At 41.0% G+C, this 26,305-nt stretch overlaps 3 protein-coding genes across 4 annotated transcripts in view; 1 reads left to right on the forward strand and 2 right to left on the reverse strand.

Annotated features, from left to right (window-relative positions):
* The window catches only part of si:ch1073-396h14.1 (disintegrin and metalloproteinase domain-containing protein 10), a 33,162-nt gene extending 28,086 nt beyond the window's left edge, over window positions 1-5,076 (forward strand). For both annotated transcript variants that reach the window (XM_005479026.4, XM_019352016.2), the window contains 3 exons: window positions 2,250-2,349; window positions 2,707-2,927; window positions 4,663-5,076. In XM_005479026.4, coding sequence (XP_005479083.1) covers window positions 2,250-2,349; window positions 2,707-2,927; window positions 4,663-4,767 — 426 coding nt within the window. In that variant the 3' untranslated portion in view covers window positions 4,768-5,076. The remainder of the gene's footprint in view (window positions 1-2,249; window positions 2,350-2,706; window positions 2,928-4,662) is intronic.
* An 856-nt stretch (window positions 5,077-5,932) lies between these two features.
* Window positions 5,933-11,535, reverse strand: lpl2a (lipoprotein lipase 2 a). Its single transcript, XM_003439842.4, has 10 exons — window positions 11,278-11,535; window positions 10,234-10,430; window positions 9,787-9,966; window positions 9,475-9,586; window positions 9,147-9,380; window positions 8,395-8,637; window positions 8,026-8,146; window positions 7,510-7,728; window positions 7,108-7,215; window positions 5,933-7,016 (listed from the first exon to the last, which is right to left on the reverse strand). The coding sequence occupies exons 1-10, from the start codon at window positions 11,375-11,377 to the stop codon at window positions 6,995-6,997; spliced, it is 1,536 nt and encodes a 511-aa protein (XP_003439890.1). The 5' UTR covers window positions 11,378-11,535; the 3' UTR covers window positions 5,933-6,994.
* Window positions 11,536-17,774: 6,239 nt separating this feature from the next.
* Window positions 17,775-24,500, reverse strand: lpla (lipoprotein lipase a). The gene is given in 10 exon segments (NM_001279753.1): window positions 17,775-18,452; window positions 19,000-19,107; window positions 19,207-19,389; window positions 19,547-19,667; window positions 20,515-20,757; window positions 21,372-21,614; window positions 22,123-22,234; window positions 22,746-22,925; window positions 23,290-23,495; window positions 24,275-24,500. Coding segments are annotated over 10 exon segments (1,548 nt in total). The 5' UTR covers window positions 24,375-24,500; the 3' UTR covers window positions 17,775-18,400.
* Window positions 24,501-26,305: the final 1,805 nt, after the last annotated feature.

Raw genomic sequence — 26,305 nt, forward strand, 5'->3', positions numbered from 1 at the left:
TGTTATATACACTGAAAAAGTTAATGCAACACAAGCGCCTCAGTACATCTTACCTGTCATTGTTTCCCCAGTTTCCTTATGAGACATTAGCCAGGAATGGCTATGAATGGCTAAATCTGATGTATTAACATGAAATGAAAAGCACTCCCTAAACTAGCTTGGTTTTGTGTGTGTGTGTGTGTGTGTGTGTGTGTGTGTGTGTAGGTATGTGTGTGTATGTATTTGAGTATTTGAATTAGTGTTGTTTGAATTGAACCTGGTATACTTTTCTGTGTTTTTTCTTGATTTCAGACCGTTTTTTAAAGCCCTAGGCTCTCTTGCTCTTGCTCTTGACGAAGGCGGTCGCACTTTTCTCCTCTCCTCCTCCTCCTCTCCCTTAGCTTCCCTGCTTAGCCTCTTGTGTCCTTGTCTAGTCTCGTGTTTTTTATATTACTTTTCCCTGGAACACTCTCTCACAGTCTGTTCTCTAAAACCTAAAAGAGAATTATGGATTTGATCAACTGGTCTCTGAATGCAATTGACACCGCTTTCTCAACGAGAAGTTTGGGCTTGGGTGAGCCTGAGTGCTGAAGATATCTACCTATTTGGAACCATGATAACAGGGTTCTGGCTGATCGGAGTTGGCTTGGCCCTGACTTACCGGAGAACTAAGGAAGCGGAACCGGCTGTTCAAACCCCCACAAGGCTGCCTGCTGGGATTGAAATGATGGGAAGAGGCGTGAGTTTCTCAAAATGGGCTCATTGAGTGCAGCACGGATAAGATCTTAGAAAGGCTTACGGATGCCGTGAATACTCAGAATAAGATCTCTGAGTGCAGACTGGATTACATCTCGGAAGGGCTCGCTTGGCATAACATCTCTGAGCGTAAATTCGATGACATCTCGGGGAGGCACACTGTCATGAGTTCTCAGAATCGTCTCTTTGGGCACAAGAATGACAACATCACAGAGCGCCAATATGGCGAAGCTCGTGGCTCTCCAATGGGAGATTGAGAGACCAGTGTTGGACTGTAGAACTGCTTGGAAATTCATATGAGTTGTTCGCACTAAAGTAAAAAGCACCATCACACATGCGGATACCCCCTTCGGCGCCAGCTGCGGTTGCAAGGCTGGAGCTGAACAACAACACCCTGATAACGACTGTGTTTTGACTGTTCTTCCCTTTCTATGCAAGGCCACCTGGGTTGGCTGGAAGACTGTTTACTTAGCCTGGCAGGGCGAAGGACACTGTCTCAGCTGAACTGTGGACATACACACACACACACACACACACACACAGACATATATACACATGCAGACATACACTCATCCCCCCTCCCCCCTCCAAACGCCTTCGACACTTATTCCCTTCCGATGCTGACGGTGGATCAAGGAGACCAGCGCATAGGCTGCAGGCCCAGATGTACTGTCTACATTGGCTGTCTCTCACTCTTTACCCATCCCTGTTGCTTGTCATGTGTTTCTTTGGTGTATTAAGAGTTTTTTTCATGTGCTATGTGCAGAGGTGTTTTTTTTCTGTTCTCAAACTGATCTCCCTGTTGGAGCTCAGTCTGGGAGGAGTAATTTTTTTTTTCTCCTTATCTTTCCTCATGTGGTGCATTTTCCATTGTTATACCTCTCTGACCTGTCTTCCCCATGTGATGTTTTTGTGTAATGTATGTATGGTCGGAGGGTAAGATGGCGCCGCCATTGCGTGCAATAGGTCGGCAGCCTTATGAAATTTCCCCTTGTGGGACTAATAAAGGTATATCATATCATATCATATGTATGACATCAAAGAGAGCACATATGTCTAATATGGTGCACAGGCACTAGTCTCTGGCTGTGAGGAAAGAAGCTCCGCCCACCTTTAGTTCAAATCTCCTGTTTGTGAGAGGTAGCCAATGAGATATAAGATGGCTTAAATCAAGGGTCCAGTGTACGATAAATAAGGACCTTTATGAGCTCTGGTAGAGTCCAGTAATAAAAACATGGATCTGGAAATTAACATAATAGGTCCTCTTTAAAACATAAATATCAAGATATATAAATTTTAATTCACTGCTAATTCGCATGACTGACATAAACTTTAAGGTAGTGAAATAATCCAATTACCTACCAATCGAGTCAATATTTTGATCATCAACAATAGACGTACTGATATTGATGAACTTGAACTGGCTCTTATTTGTCTTAATTTCTTACATCATAGTTCTCTCCCAGCTTCTTCTGACTCTGCATCCTAACTGTATTGTGTGTTTGTCTCTGAAGGTCTGCACTGGGTCGGTTTGTGTGAAGCACCACCTGGAGCAGTGTGACTGTCCAGGAGACTCCATGAAGGAGAAATGCCACATGTGCTGCCAGAAGCCCGGTAACCACAGGCATATGTGTCCTCTGCTACAGAGGAATGTGTTTACACGCCGTGTCTCAACAACTCAGGCTGTGTTAATTAGTGCTGAGGTTACTAAATGATTGTGTTCTTTTAGACCAATCTGTGTTCACAGATCGTAGTTATTAAAGGTCAGCTGTTTCTCAAACTCTGGTTTCCATTTCACATTGTCAAGTTTTGAGTGAGTGGCATATCTCTTTTATGATACACACACAGGCTGGTATGCGACTCAAGAAACTTGCTTTTATAAAGTATAAACAGTTTTTTTTCTCTCTCTTTATGTGTGTGTGTAATGTTTCTGTAATCTGATTTGATTTCCTTTGTTTGTATTTCTTGCAGATCAGCCTGAGACTTGCGCGAGCACCACATCATCTGTTCTGTCCGATCACTTCCAGAAAAAAGTGTTGCCCCTGGTGGGTGGTGCGCCGTGCTCTGGAAACCGTGGATACTGCGACAAATTTCACGTATGCCGCATCCTCGATGCAGACGGCCCCATCGCAAGACTGAAGAACTCCTTTCTTCATTTGGATGACTTCGACGACATGGGAGAGTGGATGAAGGTGGATGCTACATTAGTGTGATAACATCAGAATAAGATAAATACAATGATTGTCAGGTTTCGCTGTGTGGCAGGCACAGTTGGACCCAAAAAATGGCTTTATTTCTGAACGTAATAAGGCAGAGTGGACACACCTGGAACACAGCTGAACAGAATCAGACTGACGAGACAGGGGAAGCAAAACTGAACATGATACACAGGAGACCTTAGACTATTAAAATAAAACAGGAAGAAACACTGAGACTAAGACATGAGGGATTGTAGCTGGGTCTAAATAAATACAAATCTGCCTACACCTCAAAAATGTATTCGATCTACACATGGCTATAAAACATGTCTAAGCTGAACCTTAGAGTAAAAGCTGTGCCTTACCACAAGCAGTGGTTTAGGAGGGAGAGCAGCTTGTCTACTAGAAGAAGCTCCTCTGCTCTATTTGTTGAAGTATACTTGTTCATCTGTATGAGTGTGTGAACTTTAGGCTAAAAGCTCTTAGGTGTAAGAAAAGGTGCTTGTGAGAAAGATGGTTGTAGTAAGAAAGTGCTTTTTGTGCTCAAATACAGAAGAAAAATCCTCTTTCCTTCAGATTAGGTATGATCCAAAAAAGAGGTTTACGACTGATGACCTGTAGAGCCACATGATGAGCCCATCCCATTATTTGGCTAATATGCAATTGGCAGCTGGAGAACATTTGTTTTCTCTATCGGGGCCAGATGTTGTTCATATCTGGGTGTTCAGTGTTCAGTCTTAAAACAAAGTACAGTCTTTTCTACAGTTTCTGGGTTGAAATGGTGTGGAGTGCATGTGCAGCAGGCATTGAAGCATGTTTTCTTTCAGCCAGTTTGTGCGTCAGAAGTGTTACTCAATCGGTAGAGTTACCCAAAAGATCAGCTACCATATGTGCTCCCTGTGTAACAAAACAGGATGTTTAGCCATTGTGTTCATTTGAATAAAACAAGTAATTCAAAATAATATCGACCTTTTTTTAAAATCCCTCTTGGTATCCTATTGGTCACTGGGAGAAACTGTGTATTTCCCAACCAGTAGGTAGGTGAGTAGTTGCAGGAGGTTGTTGGCTGTCACTGTGTGAAATCAGTCACAAAAGTCACAACCACTGGAATACTCCCTTTTCCCTAGCAACTAGTGGTTGCTAGGTAGTCATCAGCCAGTGTATATAGGTTATTGTGACTGGGACCTAACCAGTATGAAACCACAAAACATTATAGACTGAAACTTTTGAAAGAAGAAACTGTTCTGATGCTTCAAGTGGTGGAAAAAGTCGCACGTATAGTGTTTTAGTATCTGTTTCATAAACAAAAAGAGACACGATTGCAAAAGAAAAGGTAGATTAATACTCGGTGATAACATGGTAATAGCGGAGTAATAACATTATAATAGCCTGTAATGCTATTTAATTATAACATTATTACTAAATAATAGCTTTGTATCAGTGATGGGTTCTAGCTGAGTAATATTAGACTGATTTATGTAATGGGGTAATAACTGAGGCAATAATATGAAAGTGAACAATAATGAACAATACAGCAAAATCAGGGAGGTAATATTTTTGGTAAAAATATGAAAACCTTTGAACAATAAAATTATTTTTCCTGCTCAACATTTTAAATTAAAGATTAAATTACAGATTTTTATTCTAGTGATCTTAATCTTAATCTTAAACCAAACTACACCAAAGCTTCCAGCTTATTCGAAATCATGTTGTTATTTATTCTCCTCAGGCTCACTGGTGGGCCATCCTGCTGGCCATCCTGACGCTGTCTGGAGTGATGGGCTGCACCGTCTGCCTCTGCAGCATTAAACTGGACACACGTAACTTGGAGTGACTTTTTATCCCTGAAGACTGAATAAACATCCTTTACCTGAGATTTTCAGGTGCCACGTCGAGGAGGATTCATCAGCTTTGTTCAACTGCCCAAAAACTCAGTCATGTTCACCAATGTCTTTGTGTAACTCTTCACATTTAGGAAAGCCGCAAGAGTCTCCTGTGATGTATGTGTTGTGGAAAATTTTGCTTCTTCTGCTGCCAAATGTGGGTCAGTCAGGTGCCCCTCAGAGAGATGAAGCACCGCTGCAATGTAAAGCCATCTGTCACTACAAAGCCTTAAATAAACTGAGCATGTTTAAGACACTAATTTCAGCTATGAGGAGCATCCAGCTTTCCATCTCAACCATAACAACACCTGCAACTGAAGGGTCTGCGTGTACATAGAGTTTGACGGTACTTTCTTTCAGTAGATACTATTTTGCAAATCTCTGGGCAAATACTGTACATTTTACTCCGCTACATTTATCTTCAATCTTCTTAACAACCTACTTAACAGTTTAGAATAAGAAGATATAAAACAAATTTATCTACGAGGTCAAACCAGCAAGGTCCAACCTTTGTGGTCCCGTAAAGAACCAAAGTGTGGTTAAACTAAAGCTGATGCTGCAGTTTACGGTGTCCTTACTCAGCATATCTTTGGGGTCACCTTGACACATGTAGCCAAACACGTGCCAGGACACCACAATTACAAGGACTTGCAGAAATAACACAGCTCACTGGGCTGAATCCAGGCTGCTTGCACTTTTATATCAGAAACAGTTGTGAGTGTTTAAATTGTTAAAACTGTTTAGATCAAACACACTTTGATAATATTTTTTTAATGGAACAAACAGCCTTGAGGTGGTAAATAGGACTGATAATTATGATTTTTTTTTATACTGAGCGAGCAAGGAAGAAAAGTTGAGCATTTCTCTCGACCGTTAAAAAAATGCAAGCTCAAGATGAGCTCTCAGGCGACACACTGGTTTTTTTAAAGAATTTATACAATACAGAGATTTATTTACAGCTATGTACATACAGTGATTACATAAACACACTTTTTATAGATCAAATTCACAGAGAGGTGAAAATATATAACTAGCAGCGCTCCATATAAGAAACTCCAGTATCTATATTATAGTATTTACATTTATTGTACAGGTGAGTTGTTTTCTCTTTCCCTGTTTTAAGTGCAAAATACCTTTTTTTAAAGTCACAATCATTACAGTACAATACCTCTGAAGAACTGAGGTTTAAGTGTTGCTTACAAACTGGAAATGCATAATTGAATGAGCATTAGCCAAAAAATAAAATCTTATCCACAGCAGACATTGCACTTTACAAAGACCACACATCACAAACATTAATACAAGCTTTGCTTTCTAGCTCACACTATTACATACTCAGCCATTGTTGGAAGAGTATCCGGCACTTCTTTGAGGTGACAGCTTCAAAGTAACATCTTCTTGCAGGAGTGAAGCAGTAAAACATGCAAAAGCATTTAAAATAACACCTTTTTCAGCTTTGAAAAAGGTGAAAAAGCAGTATATTGCTTTTTCAGCAGCAGTATATTGAAAATACCTTTACCTTGGATTTACCTTATTGTATGAACTTCAGTATAAGTTCATACAATAAGAACAACGGACGCCGAGTTGGAAGGCAACAATAAAAAGCCGAAAGTTCAGTTTGCAAGAGCTTGCTTCTGCTGCTTGTTTACAGTAAGGCACACTGATACAGGTCCCACAGTCACATACAGCGCTGAGAGTCACAGTGGTGAATGCTCGGTTACTTAGGTAACTTAGTACTTACTTAGGTAACACATAAAAAGGCAACTAAACTGTAACCTACTGCTTAAAACACACAAAAAATACACCTTTAATATTATTTTTCCTCATTTTCAGAGGTGTCACTATTATATTTCACAGTGGTTCCTTTATATGATATATTATTATTGTACTACACACCAGGGCATTAGTACCTCTACAACCAAACTTTGTTGATCTGGCCTGTCAGTAAGATTTACTAGTAGTACAACAATGAAGCAAAAGTCATTAAATGACTTTTTTTACAAAGTATGACATAGTATTCACATACATATTGTTTTAAACATTATACCTATTTGGATATATACAAGGTGATAAAGGCTTTCAGATATTTACAGGTGTATAAAAGTTACTAGTGTATAAATTATCTGCTAAGTGCTGAAATGGACAAAGGGGATGGTGGATAGTGTCTTTTCTTCACGATCAGTGGTTCTCCAGAGTTACTCTACAGACAGAAGCAGCAAATATATTGTTATTTATCAGCGTTAGCAGTAATGCAATGGTAAAGAGTAGAGTTAACACAGAGGCAAGCTCACCTTCTTGGAGTTCGCTTTCTGTTCGTCCTCCACGGATCCTTACATTTAACAAACGTGAGCTCCTGTGTCAGCGTTTGAGCGTCGGGATCTTTTATGCAGAACACCATCCTGTGGGAGAAATTCATGAAATACTGCTTAACTGTGCGTGTTCAAGTAGCTCAGTGAGATTCTGCTTAAGCCTGTGCTTTAAGCTTCATAATAACAGTCAACACTGTGACTGTAAGGATATTTATTTAAATATTAGTAAGGATATTTAAATCCCAGTAATAGACACATTTCTATGAAGTCCATCATGGAAACTCCAACACTGGCATTTGAGGAAAACTCGGGAAGCCTCGAGTTATTTTCTTCTGGCAGACAGACATTATTTGGTAACTACACCTTCAATGTTCTGCAACTCACTTTTGTTGCGTCTCGCCCGCTCTAATGCGGATTTTGTGAACCGTCACGTTAGCGCTATCTGAGCTGCCGGACCACCAAGAGGAAACCATCTTCAGCATGCTTGACGCAGACCAGCCGTTTGTCTCCTCCCATTTAAACTTCAGCATCAGCAGGTCACCGATGTCTTTCTCTGTCACCAGCAGGAACGAATGCGTCTTATTTGTCACAATTTTCTCCTTTCTGCCAGACACAGAAAGAAATGTTAAAGCCCCACGCATACACATAGCCAGCATGTTTTATTTAACTGAGGCTTGTAAAGTATGTGCCATAAAAGATGATAGAATGGCGATGAAAGCACGCTGTAAAGGCCCAGCAGTGAAATGTGTTTGTGAGTCGTTGCCTCTTTCTGTTTATGGTTTCTGTCTCGTGCTGTTTTCTTTGATTACTGTGCAAGTGTTAAAAACAACTCATAACTTGAAAAATGCAAGTCACTGTGCAGTAATTCCTCTTTATAAGGGTTCAAACCCTCTCACTCACAGCTTAAGCTGCAGGTTTTCAGCCTCTCCTTTGGTTCCATACAGCGAGACAGTAAGCGAGGGCTCCATATTTGAGCTATTCACCTTACTGGAGAAGTGGATCTTCAGCTGATAGTGGTAAACTGCAAAACAAAGCAACAATTTGCACCATTTAAGGACCTGAAAGCATGCGTGTAAATTAACGTAATAAAACTTAATGGGTTTAAGTTTCACGTGATCGGACTTTTGCAGCCAAAGCAAATAAAATCTCAAAAGTCACTAAACCCAAAAAGTATGAGATGTTTTTCAGATTATTCTTTGGTTTTTGTTTCTGCAAATATATCAGCTTTCATGTGATAACAGAGATGATATTAAAGAGCATGCCGCTGACCTCTGAAAGGCATGGAGGATCGTGTCTTGGTGTACATCTGAACGTTGCGAGGCTTGCGGACCTTGCTGATGTCGTAGCCCACCGTGTTGCAGCGGCTTTTCCGGCAGCTCAGGCACATCCCGCGGTCGAACATGTCGTTGCTGCCACATCTGTACGCCTTGGCCGATTCCTGCTCGTTCAGCAGGGAGTCGATGAACAGGTGAACCGAACGCTCGTGTTCACACTTGACTGCGTCCGAGACAGCTGAGGAGGAAAGAAAAAGGATGCAATTTAATATCTGCTGTAACTCTCTACATTGCATATATATTACTTTTCCATTCAGTAGCTGACCGTGCTCCGGGTAAATTTACTTATTTTTAATCTGACCTTTCCTCAGCCATGTTTGGGACCCTCTGTTTATTTTCGCACTGGTGTGAATGACGTCATTGTGCAGCTGTCATTAACAATGTCCACTGCTAAGATATTAATGACAGCAGCAAGCAGTTACAAGCTTCTGTGCTGCTGTGTATAGGCGCTTACATGTTTCTAAAAAAATGTGCTTAATTTTGTTTTACTCTGGCTGAAGCTCTGATCTGATCGCTTCATAATAAAGTTGTCCTTAGAAGGTAAGGTATCATTCACGCTTTAACTAACTTAAACTGTTTCTTACTCTCTTCATAAAAGAAAAAAAATCCCAATTATGCAGCTAAAGTACAACAAGCACTGTGCAGATACAGTAAAATCAGGGCTGCAGTCATTTTAGTTATTTTTACCAAATATTCCAAAGTTAGCGATCTTCTCCAGCGCTCCCCTGAGGTTGCAGCCCGGCTGGAAGCTGCCTCCATTGGGGTAAATGTCCACGTGGCCGACAGGCTGCTGGATTCCGATGCTGAGACCCAAAGAGCCGCGTGTGAAGGTGTGAAGGACATCCACGAAGTGAGCGTCATCTGGGGAGAGGCGCCTGTGGGCGTGCTTGCCCTCGAAGTCGGGACCAGCGGGATCCAAACCTTCAGACAGAGACGAGGAGGACCAACATTACACTACTTTATTATTGTGGTAAAAGCTTTAAAACAAACATCTGAAATGTTCTGTCTTGTTTACCGGTGATTCTTCCGACTTTATTGGTTGCATGGCTGCCAGCAAATCCGGCCACGTGGGCCCCGAGGCTGTAGCCAATCAGGTGAATGTTCTCAAGAGGCATGTTGGTGGTCTCCTTGGAAATCAAAAGTAATTCCAAGTTAAGGAGAGTGTAAGAAATACTCCACATTACCTTTGGGTTTAATTTCATTTGCTTTTTCTTTGTTACTCATATAAACACATCGTTTAAATACTTTAGGTTAAATATCACTAACTCATCTATATTTTAATGAAAGGACATTTAATGAGACCTGTGAAATCATGAGCCCAACTAACCTCGATCCAATCAATGAACTGAGCGATCTCGTGCCCCACTGCTTTGGTTTTCTGAGCTGCGACCACATAGTGATTCTGAGCCGAGTTGAGCCAGTCCACCACGATGACGTTGGCCGTCTGCTCTCTCTCATACAGTGCCGATACCAGTTTAGGCATCCAGCTTTCAAACATACCACTCAGCTGTTGAAAAGACAAACAAACATCAATCCTGACAGGTGAAACTAGTATACGGGTGTAATTTAAGCCACCTCCAGATCAACATGTCAGGGAATACTTTGGCTGGTTATCAGTTAATATGATTGTTATTTTGGTGAGATACTACCTCACCAGAATTTGGTGAAAGTTAATCCCAGGTTTTCGTTCTCCTTTCGATTCCAAAGAAAACAAAGCTCTGGATATTTTGGAAAATAGGGGCAGGTTAAAACAAGCTGATGCGTCTCCGCTTACCGTCCAGCCATGGATTATGAGAAAGGTTTTGGAAGTGCTGTTGAAGGTGCAGGTTGCCAGGGAGTCGGGTTTTCCAGGAATGATGTAGCAGAGGTCATCATCGGGATGGGATGGCTTGCGGAGCGAGAATTTGGCAACAGTGGCATTGCTCTCAGCCTTGTGGTCAAAAAAGGCTTTCACAGGATCGAGGAAGTTACCTGACAGAGAAGATTATCCAGTTAGCTGGATGTTTTAAGAGGACATTATACTCTTAAAAAAAATAAAGCAGAGGAAACAAATCCTCTGGCTTCCTGGTGTTTCGATCAGATGTGCAAATCTTATCTAATAATCTGGGTGGAAAGTCTGAGAAGTCTGACCAGCTAGCTGAGTTGCTGGCGGCAATAAGGTCCGCCCCCAGGGCCCCTCAGAAAATGAGCTTCCACCTTAGAGGAGATCAAAGCTCAGGGGTTAAAGGGGTTCACTTGGTCAGGACTGAGCTCCACAGAGGCTCCTAAGGGTTTCCCAGCTTTGTTCCTGCCATCTCACCGAATATAATCTGCCCAAGTTTCTGTGGTCCTGCTGGCACAGTCAGCTGACTGGGCCTTGTACTGATTTTCAAAGTGTGGGGAGGTGGAGACCAGACCCTCGCAAACAATTACCAGATGAAAGGCTCCAATAGTTTAAGGACCATATTGTGAAAATAAACAGACATGATGGCACCCGGATAAATCAGTTTGTTGGGATGATTTAACAGTCTGAAACATTTCAGTTTATTTCTCTAATTTCCAGCGTTAGTTTCAATTTCAGAGCGTCTCTTCCAGGTGAGGAGAGTATCAGAGAGCACAGAGACGAGTTTAGTCACAGACACGTGACCTAAAGTATGTCCTATAGCGCGTTGATATCGTTGGCAAGGTAGAAACTACTGTACACACACGCAAATCATACACAAGCACTGCGCGTGGTTTTCACCACATGTTATAGTTACACGGGAATTTCCACCTCACGTACCCGCAGAACTACAAACCTACAGACCTAAATGTGGATGTAGTTAAACTGACAACTCACCAAAAATAGAATCGGGGAGCTCTTCCTCCAAGGACGTCACATTTTGCACAGCTGCATTCAACACCACGAAGCACAGAAACCGCACTTTCCACGCTCTCATTTCTTTTGCACTTTATTCCTTTTGGAGAAAATATCTTTAAGGACGAAATCAGTCAATGAAACGCCGCAGCCCGGGAGTGTATGCAGTCCTGTAGTAAGGAATAAGCCCGCGCGTCCTGTTGCGCGCAGTGCGCTGATATCTGAACCACCTTGAACTGTCTGCGTCTTAAATAGCGCTTCTGAAGTTCTGACAAGCCATTGGCTGCTGACCTCGGGCGGGGAATGGAAAGTAAATGTGTAAACTAAACCATTAAGCCTGCTTTATGAGGAGCGATAGCAACAGTTTTTGGCAGTGTAGCGAGAAAGCGCCATTTATTTTTTAAATGTATTCAATGTATGTTTCTACCACACGAGCACGGCCAGATCAGCAGGAGACACTGATTAGCATGAATGTTTGCATTGTTTCAGTGCTTCCTGTGTGATTAACTAAATCTGTAAAGAAATGCAGTTTTATATTTAAATAGTGTAATTAGGCTAAATTGTATACATACATGGCTTTAAACCGATTTTTATAAGTCAAAGGTTCCACATCATTCAGATCATTCATCGTCATGTTTGCAAGGCTCCACTATTCAGAAACAGTTCTTATTCAATATTATATTTTTTTAAAAATGGAAAGATAAGACTGAAACTTAACTGAGCAATCAGTGAAGTTCTTGCAGTAAAACTGGCCACCATTGCTTTAAAACTCTGTCCTTTGACCGATTACACGTGAGCATTTTACTTACCCAAATAGGCTAGGTATTGCTGATACAAGCTTAAGATTATGAACACATATTCATGCAAGAGTAGCTGGCTTTACAGCTGCTGAGTTGTTGCCCAAAACTTCAGGACGAGACGCCAAGAAGCACTGGGAAGGAGGCCGATGAGGTGATGGTTGAAGAGTCAGAAGCTTGTTAAAGTCAACTGCACCATTTGCAAGATATAAAAAAATTACTTGTGCAGTGACTGATATATATTATGTATGTTAGAGTGTGTAATAAATACAGTACATACCAAATTAATATAAGTTCGGATCTTTTTTTTAAGTCCATTTTAATATAATTTTCTAAGTAAATCCAAGTTCTTGATTCTGACTTCTAGCACTGCTACTACTTCACACTTTATTCACAAATCACTTATGATCTGACTCAGACATGAGCACATATAAAATGATCATTTGTGAAATGGGACCCCCTGAAAGCTACTCAGATCTTTTATACAGAGCACAAACATCAGACAATATGCACAAAAGACATATATAATTACCAACATACATTACTTTACTAACCTATTATTGAAAATACCTTCTACACAGTGGCACATAAATAGCATTATGAATTTATTAAAGTATTGACTTAAAATATGAAGTGCTTGCAGATTTTGAAAAATCGTCACCGTACTGTGTTTAGAATCAAATATATTTTAGAAGCAGCTGTTGTGTTAAACTCTTTCAAAACAGAGAACAATTTTAACATTTTTGTTGCGCTTTTTATTCTAGATCTGTGGAACTCTCCAGGTCACACTAAAACATGTATATTTACATTAAAACTGTCAAAAAAAATCTATATTCCGTTCACGTAAGATGATTATAGCCGTAAAAATGAGCGTTTGATGGAGCATCTAACTTGGACCATGAGTAAAACAATGCAAAATCAATAATAATACCCACTTTAAGCCTCAGCTGGACTGAGATGGGTGCCTTACAACACCAACAGTACAGTCTTGAGATTCCTGCCCAAGGGCTTCAACTCCCAGCGCACCTTGAGTCAGGTGATCTCAAGGTCTCAGAGTGGTTTCATCCAAAACCTGTAGTGCTAATGACACACGCCTTTTTTCACACCTGGGCTCATGTGATGATGCATATGATTAATAGTGGGTCAACGACGACCTAAGGAACAACCCCGACTAGGGTTTAAAGACCTGGGACTCTCCACCCTTTGATTTTAGAGAAGAAGCATTTTCAATGAGAGGTGAAATGTCTCCAAAACACTTAAAAGATCCCCGTGGCTTTCTATTCAGCTCTTCAGACTACTGTGACCTGGATGACCGAGAACCTACACAGAAATATTTTACACAATATCTTCATTTTTGCTCTGTTACATGAGGTACAGGCCATACTGTGTAATAAAAGCTCCACTCCTCTTCTTCCTTTTGCACGCACTCTCCAGATGTTGGTATTGCAACAAAACAGCTGGTTTCATTACTTTTTATACTTCTTTGAATATGATTGGATTTTCCTTGAAAAACAGTGATTGCATTTGTTTTTCCACTCCTGCCTCTGCAGCCTTTTCAGGGAAAGCACTCGTCCCCTGGTGACTAGAGGGCAGTGAAGAACATGCCAGACCTCCACAGCCAACATTTGTTGGTTCCAGCTGAGATGAAAATGGGCAAACAGTAATTCCTCCTTAAAGTATGGAGACAACAGAATGTCTTTAATTGTATGTACTTCCAAGATTATTTCCTAAGCTGATTTCTAGGAATGGCACATGTTGCATATGAAGACAAACAGAGTAAAACTTTGTATTTTTTAGGCTTATAGAAGACAGCAACAGCTTTAAACCAAGCAAAAGTATTAATAGGTAAATTGTTACCATTTATACATGCAGCATTTTCCCTGAGCTCCTTGAAGCACTAGTTTCAGATTGGAGAGGGCAGCAGGAAAAATGTAAAAGTCATCTTTGTGGCTTCAACAACACCAAGTTCACCAGCAACAGAAAGTCATGAGGGAAAGTTTCCACAGTGACCACAAGGACAAAAATGTTTTCCTGTACCTTGACCTTACACTTACTTACACCAAGTTCGGATCACCAAGTTCTGTTACAACTCTTTAATATCTTCTTTGTGTCCCAGAAAAGTAAATGAGCAATGATGTCAGTGATACTTTATGAATAATGGGAAACTCTTTGGCTCAAGGTTAGAAATCCTGTTATTCCCCAGTGACACTGTTAAAAGAAGAAAATACTGATTTCTACAGTCTCCTCATATTGGATCAAGCATTTTCAGAGTATCAGAATTATAGAAAATGAAACACTACAAACAAAGTCGGGTGAATTTTTGTTGTTTTGTTTGGAAGATTAAATCACTCCATGACCTGATCAACTTTAAAACTAAAACAGCTGTCAGCTGACATTCAGATTGTGCTTTGAGAGTTTAAACAACATGAATATTCACAAAACAGGATTGCGTAATGAATTAACATCCACATCTCATTTCATTAGCTCGGTCCAGACTCCAAATGTTGCACAACAGCTTTCCTCTTTTTCCACATCTCGGTCGTTGTGTCCTTGGGCAAGACACTTCACCCGTTGCCTACTGGTGGTGGTCAGAGGGCCCGGTGGCGCCAGTGTCCGGCAGCCTCGCCTCTGTCAGTGCGCCCCAGGGTGGCTGTGGCTACAACGTAGCTTGCCATCACCAGTGTGTGAATGTGTGTGTGAATGGGTGGATGACTGGATATGTAAAGCGCTTTGGGGTCCTTAGGGACTAGAAAAGCGCTGTATAAATACAGGCCATTTACCATTTACCATTACCATATTTGAGTGGAAACCCACACTCTCTAGGAATCAGAGCTGCATCATGTTGTTTTTTTATGGTTTGGTTCAAAGTTACAAAATATGAATTTAACTATTAGTATGTCTGTTTTAGTGATAACAACAAGCTATAGTCCTGTACTATTAAACCATGCTGGATGTTTGTTCCAAAGTTGTAAGCCATGAGAGAGTGGGAATTTAGTTATTTAGTTTTTGAATATCAGAACAAATGACTTCTTTGACCAGTGATGACACTGGTCACCCATCAAACATGTGGGGTCACAGCAAACCCACACCTATTCAGGTTCAAGTGGATGTGTCTACACAGGGCCTACAGCACTTTTGGCCTTTGGGGCTACTACATGGTCCACAGTGTACTTACCCATAGAAAACCCATGTGGAGCCTCAAAGGGGAAAAAACTGCTGTGGGCCCTGCTTGGGCACACCCATTTGAGGGCCATGTGGGATAAGTGTGGGACAGCCCTACAGTCTACCCATAGCTACTCACTGTTGGTCCACATGGGCATGTTTGCTGGCACATTATTTATAATGAGGAAACACCGTACAGGTGAATGTGAGTATTGTGGAAAAGATGAAACCAACAGAATATGTTGTTTTCATATTCTGTGAAAGTTCCCCAGTTTGAGCCTGGGAGGAGACACAGGTGATGCCCCAGCAGCGAAGTCCACACTCTGGAGTGGGGCTGAGGTGTGCACTACAGGTGTGCCCGCTGTGGACCCGTGTGGGAAAGCTGTTACTTTTAAGTGATATTACAATCTTTATACACAAGGGTAGTAAAAAAGAGTGTTTACATAAAAACAATTCTTCTTTAGGGTAAATCATCATCTGTTGCCAGGCAACATCACCTGTTGCCTGGCACCTTATCCTTTAATTTTACAATACTGCAGTGAGCACTGATGTATGCACCTATATGGCTTGAGTCCCCCTAGCTATGGAGCGTACTTTTAATGAAAAGAGCAAAAGCAGTTTTACAAACTGGATCAGTGGTCGAAACCTTTCAGCTGCTGCCATTGTAGCGGCAGCTCAGGAAATGGTGACATGTGGGAAGCTATTCACAGATGGTGAACACCTGAAAGTATCATTTATTAAAATATCAGAGCACGCATTCTCAGTCAAACTAAACTGAAATTGTTTGAAAATGTACAAGCATGGCTCTCTCCACAAATACAATCAAATACCAGGCCATAAAAGTGCAAGTCAGCAAGTAGAGAGCATGAGTGTATCTCCAGCATTCTCAGTTGCTATACTTTTAATTCATTATCAAAGCAAGCTACATTTAATTAAATTCATTTGTAAAATCACAGGTAGCACTCAGAGTGGCCAGAATATTTTTCTAGCTCTTTTTCAAAATTGACACAGCAAGATATTTTTTCCTTGTCTTCGCTAACATTCACGATTTCAGTTTTATCATGTCATGAATGCCACACATACAGAAGCTTTACTGGAATGAAAATGTAACGTTAGCTTCTTCTTCTGCCTCAGTTTCACCATCCTCTGTAATGCCATTCCCGTCTCACTACATCCACAAGTTTTCCGCCTGCCTGACAGCGCCATATTCAACATCCTTCATCCAGGATCTCCACCATTCCTTCTCCCCAATCCATCTCAGTCTTGCTGCTCTAACTTTGTCTTCACACTGCCCAACCTGAGTGGTCACTCTGATATACTTATTTCTCAACCTGTCCATCAGCACTGCAAACAAGAAGGGGCTCAGAGTCGATCCTCGATATAATCCAACCAAGATCTGGAACTCATCTTGGCGCCCTATCTAACCTTCTCCATCAGCACTCTGAAAGCAAACATGGCATCTGCGCTGTTCTTTCTCAGCATTAAACCACACTGCTCCTCATCATCACCCTTCGTCTTAACCTAGCTTCTACAGCTCTTCCCCATATCTTCATGATGTGGCTCATCGGCATCGCCACAGATCTGCACATCACTCCTTGTTCTTGAGAACTGGTACCAGAACAGATTTGCTGCATTATTTATATGTAAGAGTGATGCTGATACATGTAGCCTTCATTATAAGGCTCTGTTCTTTTGATAGCAAGGGCTGTTGACCCCTACCTAACCAGCATCTGCACATACTCATACAAAGTAGTAGTTCTATCTAAATGGTTGATTCCATAATATTAATTAAAAGTTGTGCATGTGTTCTTAATTTAAAAAAACATGACTGTATGGTTAGTTTTTCTCATCCATAAAATTAGTGAGAAATGTAACTCCAACACATCTCCGGTAATCACAGTATAGTTATTTTAATCGTTTTAAAAGCAGCTTTGAGCAGTAAGGAATATTGCAGCGTGGCTTATCTCTTTGCCGGGTTCTTTCTGCAAACAATGCCTCGCATTTCAGTTCGTAAATGCACTCAACAGCTAGAACTGAGACCAATTTGATCGATCCTTCCGAGGTCTCGCCCACAAAAACACAAACCGCTTGAATTATAAAAAATAGAGATGACAACGAGAGCCTGCCAAAATATATTACAGCTTTATATACAAATATATAAATGTACAATCAATAAATACAAGGCGAAGTAATCTTGAGATGTATTATGGCTGTCGTTTATGTCAGTCCATCACAAATCATAAAGGCTTGGGTGATTTTTTGTAATGTTTGACCTTTTAGTATATGGGTATAATTTAGTGAAATGAGGTAAACTGTTTCAGGTGAGATGCTGTTGACCGAGAGGCGCACTTATCCTTTAAAATTTGATCAGTTTACCAAAACTAAAAAAATGCATATCCTTATTGGAGTGCAAGCTCGATGACCTTAACATCTGAACTGCTTCGAGGGGCGGAGAGCCTTTTAAAGTGACCAGTGACACAATAACCAACAAAATCAACGAACAAGCAAGACTTCAAAAGATCAGATATTACCATGTAGCTCATATTTGAAAAGATACTGATTAAGGTATTTACAAAGACCACTGTGATTCTCCATTCAGTAGACTGTAAATGCTTCTTTGGTCCCTGTTGATTGTTGGCAATTAGTGGTTAAGTAAAGACAAATGTTGGGCACAAAATAATCACTTTGGACATTTAAAAAACATAAAAACGAACAAAGATGTGCCTAAATTATGCCTATCACTCTGGATTATTTAAACATCAATAATAATCCAAGTTCACAAAGGCTCAGAAAACACATCGCTTCTGTCATTGCAAGTATATCAAAGTCGGTATAAACAGTACATATAGGATACAAAAAGCAAAAATAATGATTACAAAGCAGTTCAAGCTACTTAAAAATGTCAGCACATCATCAAGAAGAAACCTGCTTCAGCAGCGGGATTTCTAGCACTGTGGATGAGGTTAAGTTGGTTGCACGGGAAGTTCAGTAAATACAAGAAGAGCAGGAGAAGAAGAAAAAAACACAGCAAATCTCATATGTGTCCAGTTATTTGCGAAGACTTTCCCAGCGTTGCTGTGCGCTGCCCATCTTTGGCTACGTGTGAAGGGACAGATGATACGCGCGGTGGGTGTTTGAGTGCAACTTCAAGCGTCCTGCTGCCCAAAGAGGCTGCCCTTCGTTTTAAGCTTGTTCGCCCTGGAAAGAAGAAGAGTAAAATGAGACATCTTGCCTTTGATAATACAAAAACAAAGCTCGCAGGACCTAAAGAATGCTATCTATAGGATTCAAATGTGATAAATATTTTATTCTTGTTGTTCTTGTTTTCAGATTTCATCTCCTCCTGGCCTCCACAGTTTCCTCTGTCACGCCAACCACCTGCTTGCCCTCTCTCACCACATCCACAAACATCTTTGGGCCGTCCTCCTTTCATCTTGCCTGGCAACTCCTTTTTCAATATCCTCCTCTTAATACATCCAGTAATTCTCCTCTTTGCATGTCTAAACCTGCTCAATCGCCCTTGAACTGCCTAATGTCTCTGCCTAAAAGTCTAATACATTTTTAACTGCTAATTCAAGTTTAATTATGTATTTCTGTGGTTCAGGTTTGATTTACTCATTTTTCCACTCATCTTCCTCATGATTTATCAGCTCAGGGAAAATTGAGTTCTCTACATCTCTCTAACAAGATAAATCTACTTTTTACATTTAGGCAAACCCTTAAAGTTTCACTGTCTTTAACTTACAGTTTTTCTTTACGGCTCTGGTTGTCTTCCTTTGACTTGACAAAGACGGCGTTCTCTCCTCCCCTAGTGAGGTCAACAAACTCTCCGTCCTTTGCAGTAAAGATCACCCTGAATACACAGAGAGAGAAAAAACATTATTATCATCCTAAATGATTATTTTTCCGTCACAAGACTGCAGTGCATAAATGTCAGCAGGTCTGAACTTACTTGGACTGAGTCTCTCCACACTTGATGCGAAGTTTTCGGATGTTGAACTTGGTGCTGCCCCACCAGTTTGACCAGCTGATGAACGCATCCCGCTCCCAGCGCAGCTTCACGATCATCAGGTCTCCGATATCCGTGTCGGTGGTGATGAGGAAGGATTGAGTGGTGTTACTGTTCAGGGATGGTCTGCAAGGTTAAGAGAAGAGAAGCTGCTCAGATTTGAAGGTTCTCTACACAGATTGTTAGATTTGTCTACCTTTTCTTGTAATCCACATGTGCACGTCTTTGCAAACTTGGTTTTAAAGTTATAAATGTAAATATGTATGCTGTTTAATGTACTCACAGAACAAAAGCAATATCTTCCTTCTCTCCATTTGTTCCATACAGGGAAATCTTCATTGGCTGCTCCGTGAAGCTCTGCTGGTTCTGGCTGAAGAAATGTGCCTTCACCTGGTAGTGGAAAACTGCAAGAAGGGGGAATCCGGTTGTTAGAGATTAGCCCACTTCTCTTATTTGACTGCTCCAAGTTTGTTTATCACTAGAAAAGATTATGTAACCTGGACCTTTCTCTATCTCAGTGTGACCTTTACAGACTGGCATTTAAAACACGGATTTGCGCTAAATCCTGGCTGGTTTCATTTGCAAAGCCACATATATGACTAACAGCCAGTTTCCCAGACACGGCTCAAGACGTGTACCAGATTAGAGGAAACATTCGATAAAGATCTTTGTTGAAAAAAGTCACTGAGTGGCGAATGAGGCTTGATCCATGTTGGAGACCCTATATATCTACAAAACATGCTAAGCTGTAGACACCAAGCTTCTAACAATAACACTGTTGGCTTGTGTCAATAAACTTTTCCATTGGTGGTGTGCACTGGTCTCACTTTTCCTTAACATCCCCTCTAGCAAACGAAACACCCATGACACCTTCTCGTAGCCTTCTGAGTGCGTGATACTTTTTGTACACGTGTCGTTGCAGTAAGTGTCACCTTTCCTGGTCCACAAATTGTGCACAGCAACACTACCAGTACTACCAGTAATTCCAGCTTCAGGCAACCACATGCACACTAAGAACACCACAGAACAGTAGCTCATAGACTGAGGATTACTTTAATAAAGTATGTGAATGGCTTAAATCATTGTAATCCTCCATAAAGTACATAAAACCAGCTGGAATTTTCTTCAGTTGTTAAATGTTAAATTTAATCTCTTTTGCACTGCAGGGAGCATCCATTCATTCTACTTTAATAGAACTTAAAACAGATACTCAAATCTTTTCACATGCACGTCCTTTTTCCTGGTTTTTACCTTTGAAAGGCATCATTCCACGAGTCTTGAGGTACATCCTTGTGCTGCGGGCCGTGCGGACTTTTTTCACATTGTAGCCGATCTTGTTGCAGCGGTTCTTCCTGCAGCTGAGGCACATTCCCTTGTTGAAGGTGTCTTTGGAGTTGCATCGGAAGGCCACGCTCTGCTGCTCAATGTTCAGCAGAGAGTCGATGAACAGGTGGATGGAGCGCTCGTGGGAGCATTTGACAAGCTGGTCCATATCTGCGAAACAGAGAGCAAAGAACGTGTAAGGTTTCTGCACGTCGCCCAGATAACATCATGCAAACATGGAAAATTACTTCCTCGTGTTGGACTTTTACTGGTTTTTTAACACATGCTGACCCAGAAGCCATTTCCCACTTAGTTGTGCTCTGCTCTGTTAAAATACAACAGCTGAGGGGGCAGAACATCAAGAGGCACTTTAATCTCTGTCACAGTGCAAGTCTGTTATGACTGGAGGCAAACACGCTTTAGCTGCGGCCCTGAAAGCTTTTAAACAGTCAGAGTGTCTGTTGATGCCACGTAAACTTACAAGAACTTATTATGTTCCACAACACTGTTACACTGTTTGTTAAACCGATCGTTTATACAATTTAACCGATCACCATTATCTTCTGTTTTTGCTCATTATACTGAACATAAACACAAAGTCATTCTTGGTGTTGTAGAGCAAAAATTATGTGATGCTGCTTATGCTGATATGAATCCAGGTTATATTTGTATTTGGCTGTTTGTTATCATCAGTAATCAAATCAAACCTAAACAAAGTACTTCAAAGTGAATATTTGTAAAAGTGCAGTCAAGAGCAAAAAGCAGGGAGGGTTTGTATGTCATACTTTGGAGGCCTTTGATTCCTTCTAATGCAATTCCCATCAAAGTGTTCTGGATGTCGCAGCCTGGCTGGAAGGTGCCTCCGTTGGGGTAAATATCTATGTGACCCACTGGTCTCTGGATGCCGATACTGCGGTCCGGGGAGCCCCTGGTGTTGGTGTGCAGGACATCCACAAACTGGGCATCGCCTCGGGACAGTGTGCTCTGTTCATCCGCATGCTCGAACGTGGGGCCGGCGGGATCCAGACCTGGAGAAAAAGAGGGATTCACGTTTATTTACTGTGTCACAAAGAAAATATGGAGAGATTTGGATGTACTAGAAGAAAGCGATCACTTTTATAGGTAGATTTACTAACAGAGCTGCACATTAAAGTATTTTGGCCTTTTACTGCACCAAAAAAAAACCTGGAGCCACTAGCTGGCAGGAGCTCAGTAGATGTAGATACACACGCATGCCCAGATTATGTTTCACTGGCATGCCGAGGTGCCTTTGAGAGCGGCACTGGAAAAAAATACTCATACATATGGTATGGTATGTTTACACACACAGGCACTTACACTAAATTTAGTATTTAATGGTATTTGACAACAGGTCACAGTGCTTACAGCTAAAACACCTTACACAATCTTAACTGTAATGATGCAGTTGTGTGAGACTGTGCTGTCAGTCAGAACAGAGGGCAACAATGACCCATTGTGCTAATAAATCTATAATGTGAGCAGATAATAATCCGTTTGATATCTTAATGCTCTTACCTGTGATCCGGCTGATTTTGTGGTTGGTAAGGTCTCCGGCAATTCCAGCAACATGCGCTCCCAGACTATAACCCAGCAGATGAACTCTGTCCCAGGGCAACTGCAGCTCGTTCTGAAAGGTAAGAAATGCATCAGAAGAACATATTACACTCCCTTAAAACAGTTTGCAGAGAATCCTGCAGACTTGCAAAAGGGATCAAAACTATCTGTAGGTTATAGATTTTCCAAATGTTCATAGAATTTTGGAAATCCTCCAAAAAAAGGGATCATTTTATGTAATTTGGGGTTTGCTAAATCTTTGCAAGCTTCATGTAAACAGATGACAACATTCTTCACGCCAGTTCCCCTTTTAGCCTTGTTCAAACCACTAAGCCTTGTTAGGAGACGCTGCTGTGAGCCACAAACGCGGTCATAAAATGCTTTTATTGGCATTTAAAATCATAACCAGTAGGAAAACATATCCGCAGCAGCACCACGAGGTACAAAACATTACATCATGTAAAGCAACTTTCTCTGGCAGTACACTGACGACATGTCAGCGCTGTGGTAATATGGCCATCCGAAAAGAAAAAAAAATGTGTTAAGTCAGCTGTCAACCACTGCTTTTCTGTTAGAGCACTCACTTGTATCCAGGTAACAAACTTGGCGACATCACGACCCACTAGTTTGGTGTAGGCGGCAGAGGTCGGGTAGTGCTGATTGGCTCGGGTCAGCCAGTCCACCACAATCACATTAGCAGTGGGCACACGGTCGTACAGAGCAGACACCAGCTTGGGCACCCAGCTCTCAAACATCCCTGTTACCTACAGGAACACACACAAACAAAAGGTCACGCTAGTGTGAGGTCAACTGCAGTATGGCGTGATTTATTCTGGTCTTCGCCCTAGCTCTGTGTCCTGTGGTTGGAGAGCAGCCAAAGCATCATCAGGTTCAAATTTTGCTGCCTGACTGGCCATAAATCACATTAGAACAGAAAATGCATGGACTTCCTATCATTCCTTTCCCAGCCTGTTTTCTCTTACAAGTGTAGCTTTGTATTAAGTTTACAATTCTGCACCAAAAATAATAGTAAAATTGGTAGGTTTGGTTTTTCAACATCAGAACAAAGTATTTCTGTCATTTGCAAAGAGCAAAACATCGCTGTCAAGTGTGCTCAGTGTGACATACCGTCCAGCCGTGTATCACAATGAAGGTCTGTGTTTCTGGATTAAAGTTGCACTCCTTGATGGTTTCCGGCCTCCCGGGTACTATGTAACACATGTCATCATCCGGGGTGTCTGCGGTGCGCAGGGAGAACTTGGACACGATGTCGGTGTAGTCGGTGAGCCATTCAGTGGTATTCAGCAGTTGATCAATGGTGACTGTCTCGTTTGCTGTTACAACACACACAAACAAGCAGTGCTAGATTGTTATGATATGACAGAAAAGCGGGTGTCTGTTGACAGGTGAGACAAAGACACACTTTTTAAGTTCCAGTTAAGTGCAGCTTTTCAATAATGAAAAGACAAAAAAAAAGACAAAACAATAAGGCTACAATGTTTTTTAATTAAGTGAATCAGCATCATTCTTACGCCTTGGACTGCTGATGCATAAAGCATTGTGAGCGGTGGAGCAGTAGGAGTGTAAAGCGTGACGGTGTCGCCCCCTTTTGTCTCCTGAATTCCCACCAGCACAAGTTTTAAAAGTTTCGTGACGGCTGAAAAAATGAAGAATGTGGGTTTTCTGGAAATAAAACTGGATCTTGTAAAGTAAATAATAATAACTTTCTCCCTATGAGACAGACTGTGAAATTGAATTTGCGTTGTAACGTAATTAAATATGAGCATCGTGTTTTTCTACTCTATTTTTCATGTTTTATAATAAAACTGGGAAAATAAATGTGCGAATATTTTTTGCTTTTAGTTTTTCCTGTGTTAATGCCTTCTGCTTTACTCCTCTTTCCTCGGACAAAAGCCTCTTGGCCGTATTCACACATGGAGCTAAAGACCTAAACTCCGTCCGCTTATTACGGGGTTATTACCGGTCAACACGGTGCAGCGCGCATTAATTAACCTGCATCCATTTACTTAAACGGAGCAGCATTGGGGTAATATGATAATAATAATAATTTAAAATAAATAAAAAGTATCTCAGCCACATAAGTCGATCTTACCAAAAGCGGTGGTGTTGGATTCAAGGTCTGAAGAAAAAGTTGCAAAGATTTTTCCCAAAATTATCCAAGCAGTTAAAAAGCAGATATTTTGTTTTCCCATCTTATTGATGTGTTTCTTCGAAATGTTGCTGGATGCTGGTGGAGCAGTTGTAGATCCAGTTGTTGTTGGACCGATCAGAAAGTGGTGTGAAGCTGGAGCTGAGGAGTGAAGTTGCTTATGGTCTGTCACAGTTGCCGCTACAGGTCATCTTTATTGGTGACTAATTTGAATATTCAAGCACGATTGGCTGGAGGTTCGAGGGCGGAGACTAACGTTTATCCCAGCTCTGAGTGAGCGAGGAGAAGGAGAACAGATCATCCACATCCCTCTTTACAGAAGAGCTGCTGCACTGCAGAGGGTTTTATTTACGCGGTGATAACAGGTTTAGGTATGAACTACCAATCAAGACGATGGATTTTTAAGAAAACACCAAAGCGTTTCCTCACACTTCAGCCAAACAGTGATATTTAAAACAACACATTAGACTCATTAACTGGTGTATGGATTTGGATGCATGTGTTCTTATTTTATGCAACATATGATCATACTGCTGTCCGTCCTGGCCAGGACATTCTTGTAAGAGACTTTGAACCTTCCCTAGAAGGTTAAATAAAAAAAGTGATGATCGAACTTATTGAATTAATATAAAAATGTAAAAAGTAAACACAGTCATGAAAAAATATTCAGAATCTTTACAATCTGCAGCTAAACGTCTCGCTGTAAATTTGTGCTTCAAATAAAAGTGGACAAAAATGAGGGCAGGGGAAAACTGGCCCATTGAGTCATGACTTTACATTAGTTGGGCAATGAACAATCAAGCAGTCAGACAGTGTGGATCGAGGCAGTGGAGTGAATCCAATGAAAACATGTTGTGTCAGCGTGGAAGTGAGTGTTGGTAATCTGCCTTTTAAACATCCAGATGGAGAGATGCCCCTGTGTGCTTGTGGGGAAATATCACTTCTGTGAAGCCTTGAGCCTTGCGTGACACAATAATAATTTTTTAATCATAGGCTACCTGTTGCCATGTTTTGTTAGTTACTATATAGAGGTCTCTTCGTCTTTATGGTAAACATTACAAATACTGGCTTTGAATACTGGAGTACATATTTCATAAGCTAAATATACATTTTCTAGGTTCTTCCTCCTGTGAATTTATGGTTCAGTTACCTAGATTACGTTTAATTTTTAATGACTAATCAATGACACTGGTCACAAGCCAGTGTACTCTTAATGCCAGCCCTATCCAGCACTAGGAGGCAGGAAAGGCACGCAGATTGTCACTAAGAAGAAAAATCATTTGTAAAACACAGAATAAAATGTACAATTCACAATAAATATATACTTATAAATGTATCATGAGCTTAAAAATACATTAACCTACTTTGTTTCCTGTTTCAAGATCAATAAATCATCTACATCAATAAATCAAATCACTTTAAATTCTAAGTATTACTGCTTGTATCACTGATCTTTTCTGTTTATTTCATATTCACATTTTAGACTACTTTGGCAGTGGTACTGGTATAAGTCTGATCTCAGCCAGGTGTTTTCTGCTTGTGGCATCATTACCCCAGCGTTTATCGTTGTGGAGGTGACAAAGCAGAGCTTTTTGCAAACAGGAGAAGTGTTCCTTCTAACACATCTTGTGTAAAAAGGGGCATTTTAACCCTAACAGTGACGTTTTCCAAAACCAAACCAAACAGCTACTGAAAACAAAATGTAAAAAATGAAAATACAACACGAGCCCTATGCAGGAACACAAACTTCTGTTTTCTTGATCAAAAATCTTGTGATTTATTCAGATTTATGCAGACATGCCAACAAAGATGCTGTGCTGCAAGTTGAGAAATCACACTAGAGGGGGGACCCAATGCATTAAAACATGCTTCTTATCAAGCATGATGAAGTGGGAGTGAAAGTGTGTTGACACAAAACAGATCCGAAGAAGCGCATCGACAAAGTCTTTCGAAATGCGCACGGGGCAGTGAAAA

Source organism: Oreochromis niloticus, linkage group LG23, assembly GCF_001858045.2.
Source record: "Oreochromis niloticus isolate F11D_XX linkage group LG23, O_niloticus_UMD_NMBU, whole genome shotgun sequence".
Classification (NCBI taxonomy): Eukaryota; Metazoa; Chordata; class Actinopteri; order Cichliformes; family Cichlidae; genus Oreochromis; species Oreochromis niloticus.